This window comes from Arachis duranensis, chromosome 3, assembly GCF_000817695.3.
Source record: "Arachis duranensis cultivar V14167 chromosome 3, aradu.V14167.gnm2.J7QH, whole genome shotgun sequence".
NCBI lineage: Eukaryota > Viridiplantae > Streptophyta > Magnoliopsida > Fabales > Fabaceae > Arachis > Arachis duranensis.
Genome location: NC_029774.3, coordinates 109458258 through 109469352, shown reverse-complemented (window position 1 = coordinate 109469352; position 11095 = coordinate 109458258). Strand labels below are relative to the sequence as shown.

General features: G+C 43.2%; 2 protein-coding genes and 1 long non-coding RNA gene across 3 annotated transcripts; 1 reads left to right on the top strand and 2 right to left on the bottom strand.

The window, feature by feature from the left end:
* Nucleotides 1-954: 954 nt before the first annotated feature.
* Nucleotides 955-3487, top strand: LOC107480072 (uncharacterized). Its single transcript, XM_016100192.1, has 3 exons — nt 955-1282; nt 1371-2572; nt 2807-3487. Exons 1-3 carry the CDS (start codon nt 955-957, stop codon nt 3485-3487), a joined length of 2211 nt encoding a protein of 736 aa, XP_015955678.1.
* Nucleotides 3488-3970: 483 nt separating this feature from the next.
* Nucleotides 3971-4954, bottom strand: LOC107480071 (intracellular protein transport protein USO1-like). Its single transcript, XM_016100191.1, has one exon. The coding sequence runs from the start codon at nt 4952-4954 to the stop codon at nt 3971-3973; it is 984 nt and encodes a 327-aa protein (XP_015955677.1).
* Nucleotides 4955-8794: 3840 nt separating this feature from the next.
* LOC107480128 (uncharacterized) lies at nt 8795-10104 on the bottom strand. Its single transcript, XR_001590398.3, has 2 exons — nt 9303-10104; nt 8795-9126 (listed from the first exon to the last, which is right to left on the bottom strand). It is a non-coding gene; the product is annotated as an uncharacterized LOC107480128 (long non-coding RNA).
* Between the last annotated feature and the right edge of the window lie 991 nt (nt 10105-11095).

The window sequence follows — 11095 nt, the reverse complement described above, 5'->3', positions numbered from 1 at the left end:
CCCATGGTCATCACGGCCAGAGTGGGAACCGGCCTCGTCAAACGGATCCTCGTCGACACAGGAGCTGATTCAAACATCATGTTCCGCAATGTGTTCGACGCACTAGGGTTAAAGGATGCCGACCTGACGACTCACCAGCACGGGGTTATCGGGTTGGGCGACCACTTCATCAAACCAGACGGAGTGATATCCCTACCAATCTCGGTGGGGCAAGCCCAAGGCCGAAGATCGACGATGGCCGAGTTCGTAATCCTCCAAGATTCCACAGCCTACAACATCATTTTGGGAAGAAAAACAATCAACGATTTCGAAGCCATAATCAACACCAAGCTGCTAGTCATGAAGTTCGTTGCCGATGACGGATCCATAGGGACCATAAGGGGAGACCTCGAGACGGCGGTCGCTTGCGACAACGCCAGCCTCTCCCTTCGAAAGAAGTCCAAGGAAGCATCCGGCGTGTTCCTAGCTGACCTTGATGCCAGAGTGGAAGACAAGCCGAGGCCAGAACCAGAAGGGGACCTGGAGAAGTTTAGAATCGGTGACGAAGTGAAAAAGTTCACATTCGTTAACAAGAACCTCCCACATGAGCTGAAGGAGCCTTTGATCGAAATGATAAGAGCCAACAGGGACTTGTTCGCCTGGACTCCAGCCGACATGCCGGGCATAGATCCAAAAATCATCTCACATCATCTAGCCAATGTCACATCACCTGGCCGTCAAGCCGAACACCCGTCCAGTAGCCCAAAGAAGGAGGAAGATGTCCCAGGAAAGAGCAGAGGAGGTGGCCAGGCAGACGGCCAGCCTCCTAGAAGCAGGCTTCATACGGGAAGTGGACTACTCGACATGGCTCTCGAATGTGGTACTGGTTACACAATGGCAGATGGAGAATGTGCGTGGACTATTCCGACCTTAACAAAGCATGCCCCAAAGATTGCTTCCCCCTCCCTAACATAGATGCACTCGTCGATCGTCGACGCCGTGGCGGGATATCGGTATCTAAGTTTCATGGACGCCTACTCCGGTTACAATCAGATACCGATGCACCGTCCTGACGAAGACAAGACGGCATTCATAACGCCAGGAGGAACTTTCTGCTATAAGGTAATGCCATTCGGCTTGAAAAATGCGGGGGCAACATATCAAAGGCTGATGAACAGGATATTCCACGACCTCATAGGGAAAACAGTTGAAGTCTACATGGACGACATCCTGGCAAAAACAAAGCGACCTGACGATCTCTTGAGCGACCTGGCGAGTGTATTCGCGTCCTTCCGTCAACACGGTATGAGGCTGAATGAAGAAAGGGATGGCGTTCGAGTGGACACCCGCATGTGAAGAAGCCTTTCAGCACTTCAAAGAAATCTTGGCAGCACCACCCGTTCTCGGGAAGCCAAAAAACGGGGAACCACTATACCTATATCTCGCCATAACGAGTGAAGCCCTGGCCGCAGTTCTGGTACGGGAGGACGGAAAAGCTCAACAGCCAGTCTATTTCATAAGCAGGGCCTTGCAAGGGGCAGAATTGAGGTATAGCAAGTTGGAAAAGCTAGCCTTAGCACTCTTAACTTCCTCACGAAGGTTAAAGCAGTACTTCCAGAGTCATCAAGTTGTCGTCAGAACGGACCAAGGGATCCGGCAAGTACTCCAAAAACCCGATTTGGCGGGAAGAATGATGACTTGGTCCATCGAACTCTCCCAGTATGACATACGATACGAACCCCGGCAAGCCATCAAGGCGCAGGCGATGGCGGATTTTCTAGTAGAAGTAACGGGAGATCCAAGCGAAGAAGTGGGTACACGGTGGAAGCTCCATGTGGACGGAGCCTCCAACCAGACCTTCGGATGTGCCGGGATCATCCTGGAAAGCCCGATTGGGGTTGTATACGAACAGTCGGTCAGATTCGAGTTTCCCGTCTCGAACAACCAGGCAGAATATGAAGCCCTTATAGGAGGCTTAACCCTAGCGGCAGAAGTCGGCGCAAGAAGACTAGAAATATGCAGCGATTCCCAAGTCGTCACCTCCCAAGTAAACGGTAGCTACCAAGCTAAAGACCCTCTGCTACAGAAATACTTGGAAAAGGTTAAAAGCTTGAGCCAAAAGTTCGAAGAGGTCACGGTCTACCACGTACCTAGAGAAAGGAACACACGGGCAGACCTCCTATCAAAGTTAGCTAGCACAAAGCTAGGAGAAGGGAACCGGTCTCTCATCCAGGGCATGACAAGAGAACCAGCAATCACACTGCACATAACAAGCCTAGGTTCTTCATGGCTAGACCCCATCACCGACTTCCTAGAACACGACAAACTCCCTACTGATGAAAAGGATGCGGCGAAATTGAGAAGGGAAGCGGCCAAATACGCCGTCATCCAGGGACAGCTGTTCAGGAAAGGGTTCAACCAACCCCTACTGAAGTGCCTACACCCCGACCAGACGGACTACGTCCTCAGGGAAGTCCATGAGGGCTGCTATGGGCACCACATTGGAGGCAAGGCCCTAGCGAGGAAACTAATCCGAGCCGGATACTATTGGCCGTCGATGATGGCAGATTCCAAGGAGTTTGTCAAAAAATGCGTAAAGTGCCAACAGAACGCCAACTTTGCCAGGGCGCCGGCCTCCAAGTTAAGCTTGCTAACGACCTCCCGGCCATTCTCTCAATGGGGAGTCGACCTCTTAGGGCCCTTCCCAGTCGGCCCCGGGCAAGTCAAATACCTCATAGTCGCAATTGACTACTACACCAAATGGATAGAAGCCGAACCACTAGCTAGCATATCCTCGTCCAATTGCAAGAAATTCATGTGGAGGCAGGTGATAACGCGATTCGGGATACCGGAAGTCATCATCTCGGACAACGGCACGCAGTTTACTGACAAAAAATTCACGGAATTCCTCCACGGCCTGGGTATAAGGCAAAGGTTCTCTTCGGTAGAACACCCTCAGACGAACGGACAAGTGGAGTCCGCCAACAAGGTTATCCTTTCAGGGCTAAAAAAGAGGTTGGACAATAAAAAGGGTGCTTGGGCCGACGAGCTAGCAGCGGTTCTCTGGTCCTACCGAACAACAGAACAATCCTCCACTAAGGAGACTCCCTTCCGACTAACGTACGGGGTGGATGCAGTAATACCCGTAGAGATCGGTGAGCCGAGCCCACGGTTGCTTTTGAAAGGAGTGGAGGAAACCGTAGAAAAAGACCTGATAGATGAAGCCAGGGAAATGGCCCATTTGACAGAAACGGCGCTAAAACAAAGAATGGCTCTGCGCTACAACACCAAAGTGCTCAAGAGGGAATTCGAGCAAAACGACCTCGTCCTGAGGCGAAATGATATCGGCCTACCCACCCCCGGAGAAGGAAAGCTAGCGGCGAATTGGGAAGGCCCTTACAGAGTCAAAAAAGTGATGGGAAAAGGAGCCTTCAAGTTAGAAAGGCTTGACGGCAAGGAAGTCCCGAGAACATGGAACGCGGACAACCTAAGAAGATTCTACTCCTAGAAGATGGCCCGACAAGCCGACCAACCTAGCTAAGTAGTTAATTTGCAAATTTGACTTTTGAACTTTTCATAGCGACTTACGAGTCCTTTATACGATTACCGAATAAGATATACTTGTGCAAATTTTCTCTTCTGTTTTGTCACTCAATTCTCCAGATAAACCATCTCATCACGACCAACGACGACGCGCGACCCCGGGACTGATCACCCCGGGAACCCGCCAACCATCGTCGTAACGACTACGCGAAAGGCCATGGGCCGTTGATATAAATGACGACAATAAACCAAAAACGGTTAATAGAAACGATAACACGACCAGACGAATAAGAAAAAGTTTATCACGACAACTCGAGCAAACGACTAAAAAGGTCATTGTTCACAAGCCAAAATAAAACGGCTAAAATCAAATTATCCATAAGCCAAAGCGGCCAAGATTAAAATTGTTCATAAGCCAAAACAAAACGGCTAAACAAAAACAGAAGATTCATTTCTTGGGGACGTCGACAACTTTGCCATCCTGAATGACTTTGAGAACACCAATCGCCGACGTATCAAACTCGGGAGCAATAACTTTGACCTGAGCCTTAAGAGCCTCCTCAGTCGCCAAGATCGCACCCTTCCCCTGCTTCACGACATCTTTGTACTTGGCCTTCCACGTTGCCAATTCGGCCTCCACGGCCTGCTTCTCCTTCTCCATCTCGGCCACCCGTTTTTGCGCTGCGCCGACCTGGCTCTCCAAAGTCATCTCACGTTCGACAAGGCGAGAAACCGTGGCGTCCGAGTCTTTTAACTTCTTCTCAGCAGTGGCGGTTTTCTTCTCGGCAGCAGTGGCCTTTTTCTCAGCGGCGTCAAGTTTTTCATTCAATTGGGTCAACTGCTCCCGGAGAGTCTCGACTTCACTCTTCAGTTCATTGTTAGCCTTCCCACTAGATTCCAACCTTCTGCGGAGGGACTCCATCCCGGACAGCTCAAACTCGGCCTTCCGGGCTATCACGGCGCCCCGCAGAAGGGTACGATACATCCACCTCGCCTGCCCGGCAAGGGAAGACTCGTGGAAATACTCCTCAGTACCAGGGATCAGCTGGGAATCTATAAAGTTCCCAGCATCAAAATTCCTCTCCATGACGGTAAGGACCCCCTCGGGACTGGAGGACATCTTCCTTTTCCTCTTAGGGTTAGGGACCTCTTCCACACCATCATCGACATCAGGGGTAGACGTCGAACCCCCGGTGCCTATCACCTCGCGGAAGGGAGAAGCATGAACCGTTTTGTCGCCCTCGATCTGGGCAGCTTGGGTCGAGGTCCCGGTCCCGTCAACCACGGCTTCCTGCTCGGAAGTAGTTTTATCCTCCGGAGGAATTGCAGACTTCTCGGCGGCGGATTTTTCATTGTCCCCTTCGTCGTCGCTGGCGCAGAGGAAAGTTTGGAATAAGTTGGGAAGACCCGTCACCGACGCAGACATCTCCATGCAGGAAAGCAAAGAAGGTCGGTTAATCGCCACAAAATATCAGTAAAAGCAAAAAGATAAAGGGTAAAGAAAAAGTTCCTCACAAATGTAATTACGACCGGACTCCCGGTCACCCATAAGGAGGTGGGGATTTACTTGATTCTTCCCAAAGACCGCCATCAACACCTCGGCAATCTGCCTATCCACCGCCGACATGCCATTATGGGTTACCTTAATAAAAGTATTGGACCCTGCCCCGAAACTCCAATAGGTCGGGATGAGCCGTACCCCCTCCAATGACAACCAAAAGGGATGACGACCTTTGACAGGGCGGACCTTGAAATATTTGTCCTTAAACCCATGGTAGGAATCTTCAAACAAACCGAAAATCCTTCGACCCTGGGCAGACCGGAAGGACATGAACCCCTTTTTGTGTTTCCCCTCCTTTGAAGGGTTTGTGAGGGTGAAAAAGAAGAGGAAAACATCTACGGACACCGGCAGTTCGAGGTACTCACAAACCATCTCGAAACAGCGGATCGAGGCCCAACTGTTCGGATGCAACTGCGACGGCGCCACGGAAATTCGACTTAAAAGCGCCATTTGAAAGGCTGAGAACGGAATACGAACTCCGACTTGGGTGAACATGGACTTGTAGAACCAAATCCAGTCGGCGACTCGGGGGTGTTGGAAGTTGATTTCATACAATCGCTCGTGGGGAGCCGGGACAAAAACGTCATAATTGGCTTCCTCGTCAGTCCCTCCACACAAGTACTCGGCTTGTCGGAACTCGGTGAGCTCCTCCTCGCCCATTTGGTTGGGCGAATGCTTCACGTCGGAAACGACCCAAGCATAGGGATCGTACGCTGCGGGGTTAACGGAAGCCCGGGAAATCGTGCGAGCCATACCTACATGGGGGGACCATCCAGTCAGTCTAAGAGATTGGTTGCTCAGGCCGAATACAGACACTACCCCCCGCGACTCCCCGACTAAAGGCCAAACGAGACTAAATCACGAAAAGAACAAGAAAAAACCTACCCTGGAATGGTACTTTCCCCCCTAACACATCTAGTCGCAATTAAAAGGCTACGCAACAACAGCAAAAAACCAAACAACAAACATGCAAAAGTAATGCATAAAAGGGAGAATAATTCGAAAGTTACCTGAATTAGTGGAAGAAGGACGGAGCAGTTGATAAAGAAAGATGCGAAGGGAGAGGCGCACAACAGCACTGCAAAGAAATGTTGAGATTTGGGAGCAAGAAGAAGGCAGAAAAAGGAAGATACAAAAGAAAGAAGAGAATGCCAAAACTGGCCTGTTTAAAAACTACCTCCCTAGGAAGCGCGAAACGTCTGGGGGCATAATGGTCTTTTCAGCAAGGGTTTTCCACCCCATTATGAGCATTTAATGCTCGGCACTAAGAACGATGCGACGAAACGGTTGCTTATACAACCAAAGGACACGCGCGTTGGGGGCATATCCTCATCACGAACAGCCGACCAGACGATCCCGAATGAGAGGCGACACAACACGCCATTGATGGCTCCCACAGCTACCATTGGCGCGTGGGGGCACTGTTACGGCCTGGCCCAAGGAACCGACGGGTCGATCCGGCCCGAGCTCCACCCGACCCGGTTCCGTGCCCTTCATGCAACCCGGACACGCGTCCCGTACGGCTCACACGTAGCTATAGGACAGCGTCCTTGAGGATATGGGCCTGACCCCATGAGGGGGCCCACCACTGACATGTATATAAGGGGAAGATTGGCTCTTCCCCCGAGGTACGTCATATCCTTTCACCTCATTATTCTACCCGCCTGCACATCGCTGACTTAAGCGTCGGAGTGTCTTTGCAGGTGGCACCCCCCTTTTTTCGTCCTCTCTTCAAGACAAGTGCTCGGCTACTCGGCAAACCCGCAACCAGTACGACCAAAGCTAAGGCGTCCTCACTCCCTCTCCTGCTCACCCGATCTGTCCGGAACCCGACAACCGAACAAGTTTCAACTGATATTGGTTTAGAGGTTCTTAAAGTTGATCTTAGTTTGTAATTTTTTAAACTAAAATATAAATCTAATAGTATTATTAGTGTAAAATTATAAAATTTGAAATAAACAAAGGTAGTAAAATAAATTTAAAAATACAATAAATTAGATTGTGTTTAGTTAATTAAAGATCTCATAACTTTTATTTAACTGATGTTGATTTCGAAGTTTTTTAAAGTTGATCTTAGACCTTAGTTTACAATTTTTTGAACTAAAATATAAATCTAATAGTATTATTAGTACAAAATTATAAATTTGAAATAAACAAAGGTAGTAAAATAAATTTAAAATTTTAAATTATTAAAAATTTGAAAAATAAAATAATTGTAATTTTTTAAATTTAAAAGTATTGATAATTAACGTTGTAGAATAAATTTTAAAATAAGTAATTTTTTTTTGGTGAAAAAATAAGTAATTAAAATAAGTAATTTTAATTAAACAAATATACTCCTAAAGTTTAAGCGTTATTTATCAGGTATTATTAGTAGAAAATTACAAAATTTAAATGATTTCAATTATAAAATTAGTCATATTAACCATAGTTATTAAAATCGGATCGGACCGACCAATTCGATAAAAAAACCGATAAACTAGACCCTATACCGATCCGATTCGATAATTAGCCCGCATAAAGTAAAGAATTGGTATGTATCGGTAAAAATCGGTCAAACTCGATAAAGACCAGTCCGACCGAATCGCTTGAGTTTCAAAATTTCCTCAAAATGAAGGAGATGGGGTTCGACCCCTCCAAAAGAAAGAAATGATAAACACAACCACCAAGCTATCTTGGTTGTTATTAATATATGTGTAAATTAAAATATATATAGATATCTTTCAGCAAACAATTTACTTCTATTTAATTTATTTTTATTTTAGTTATAAACTCACTCATTCTTAAATTAATTATATTTTTATTTAACAATAATTATAAACTAATTAATAAATTATTGAAATTCAAAAATAATAGTTATTTTAATATAAAAACAAAATAAAAATATTTATGATAGAGTAAAATTAACAAAATACTTATTATTCTTGTTCCATATTATTTTAGAATAGCTAAATATTTTTAAAATGTTAGTGAAATATGTATTTTAAATTTTAATTTTAAACTTTTGACTATGTTTTGTTTTTTATTTCCATAGGATCAAGTTAACTGGTTCAAACAGTGACTCACTGGTTGAACCAATGATCCAATGACCCAGTAATCTGACCGGTTCGATCATCAGTTCGGTTCCGACAACTATGATATTAACTCTCTCTCAACCACATAATTAATTTTCACACAACATCAGTTCTTAATCACCTCAATACATTCGCAACCTAATAGCACAAGTAAAAGACCCAATTCAACACACAAACAAGCCACAATAAGACAAACAGCACAATCACAAAAATAAAATAAGCAAGCACAACCAAATGCAAATGCACAAATATTATTATGCGTGTCGGTTTGGATACCTACAACCCGACCACATCTCCGAAATAGGCGCTACGCATCGCCATCCCTATGTTTGAAAATCATTCCCTCTATGAGGGTTCAGTATTCGCCGTCCTCATAGGGAATCCAAATCTTTCCCTCCATGAGCGTGTTGTATTCTCCATCCTCATGGAGAAAGAGAAACCACACTTCTGGTCTTAAGTGAGTGCTACGCTTCGCCATCTTCACTAGACCGTACTCAATGTCTCAGGCAAGGTTTTGAAAACCGAACCGGTCATTGAACTGTTCTAGCTACTGGTTCACTGGTTTACTGGTTCAACCGTAATTCAACCGAAAAAACCTTTTTATAATAAAATAATAAATAAAATATAAATAAACACATTGAACCATAATATTATGATCTCATTCAAATACAAACTTAGAAGTCAAAATAACAAAAAAATAAACACAATCACAACATATGAACTAAAAGATAAAAACTATAAACATATGCATCAACACTACTATATTTCTAGTTAACAGTCTCACCTGAAAAGTTTGAATATATTCTTGATAGTGGAGAAAATATTATTATTTTTATTTACTTCAAAGAAAAAAGGTTCATCTATGAATTCTAACATTAAATTTAGATCATAAAAGATATGATTACTTTCTGATGGATTGCTCTTGATGCTTTCCAGCAAAGTAAGCTCTTTGATCTTGGTTCCAATTTTCTGCAAAGTAAGAATTTTAGACTCAATAGGTAGTTACAAAAGAGACATTACTAGTTTACTGAAACAGAATAACACTACTAGTGCCTAGGCTAATGGAGATTCTAAGCAAGCTACCTTCCTTGAATTACAAATTTCTAGTACATATCGAAAAGAAAAAGGATAATGAAACAACATACAGATTCTCTAGTTCAAGCTTTTTCAGCAAGGAAAACTGCTTTGCGTTTCGACCACTTCCCCACCAACAACCATATTGACCACAAGTCCACGACACCATCTACAGAAACAAGTCATAAAATCTTATCAACAATAATCCAATCCACCACTGTTTCCTGGGAGCAGAGTGAAAGAATCAATAAACCAAACCCTAATGAGACTGATTCACATAAACAATACCATACCATCTTGAATTGAAGCCTGTCCCAGGAATCAGAAAATTTTAAAGAAATCACAGAAATCAAATCACAAACAATCTAAAAATATAAATTATAATGAACAAAATCAAAATCTCAAGAATAATCAGAATCAGAAATATAAATTATAATTAATATAAATCATATAAATCAGAACAATGCTATAATAATTAACAAATTCACCAAAGTAAATTAAGAATACATAGATAATATGATAGAAAATCCTGAAACCAGTAACAACAGCTAGAAGCATAGAACAGAGCAGATCCTTAGCAATATGGGGAGCAGCACTGACCGATGGAACATAGATGGCACTGGTGACGGTGGAACAGAGCTTTGCAACGGAGGCAGGAGGCAAGCCCGGCAACTGTGCTTCTACTGCCGAATCGTTAGCTGCATGAGCAAGAGTGAGGGAGTGAGCTTTGAAGCTCCAACTTGCGACGCGGCAAGAGCAGTCCGGTGACTGAACGGAAGTGAGGGAGTGAGTGAGGAACGACGAGCTCGAGATTGATGGGAGGGAGGGAATGTGTGCTGCTGTTGCGCCGTTGGAGTGAGTTATCAGTTATGGTTGCTGGGTTGGTAATGGTTAGGGTATTAGTAGATCAGCTCACAAAACGACATCGTTTTTGGTAATATTCAGTCGGGTCCGGTGTGGTCCAACCTATTGGTTCTTGGCCGGTTTAGCAATTCAATTTCGGTTTTCTATTTTTGCGATTTTAGCATATGATAGAACCGTAATTCCCATCGGTTCATAGTTCGATTGGTTTGACCGGCCGGTTCGAACCAGCTTTCAGAATCTTGGTCTCAGGTGAGTGCTACGTATTGCCGTCCTCAGGAGACTATATTCAGAATCAATGAACATAGATAATTTTAAATTTCAATTTTTTTTTAAATTTCAAATTTTAGAATTTGGAAAACAAATAATTTTGAATTTTATTTTTTTTAATTTTAAAAGTATTGGAAATTAAGGTTGCTGAATAAATATTAAAATAAGTAATTTTAATTAACCAAGTTAAACAAATGTACAATTTTAAGAAATGAGAAGTTTAAATTAAAAAAAATAAAATACACGTGATAGTATGTGTCGAATTTAATAAAAAACGAAGAAAAAAATCAGATAGGCTTAGACATACATAAATATCATCACGTGTCAGTATGTATAACTTTATTCTCAACATATATTCTTGAAATAAATTTAGAAATAGTATATATTATTTATTAAAATAAAAAATATTTTAAATACTCTCTATAATTAAAATAAGACATTAAAATCAAGTAAAAAATAAACTTATATTTTACTATCAATAAAATATCAAAATATCATTATGTTTTATCTAAAAAAATATTTTATATTTTATATATATGTGTGTCCCTTTATCTTATAAAATTTTAAAATTCATGTATCGAAATGTTTCGTATCGTGTCATATTCCGTATCCATATCAGTCCATTATAAATTTCCTTTAACATCATCATTCATAAGGAACCGAACATGTTCATTGGGCGGCGAATCTAAGAACCTGAATCCTTATCTACAACATGAATCCTTGTCTACAAGTG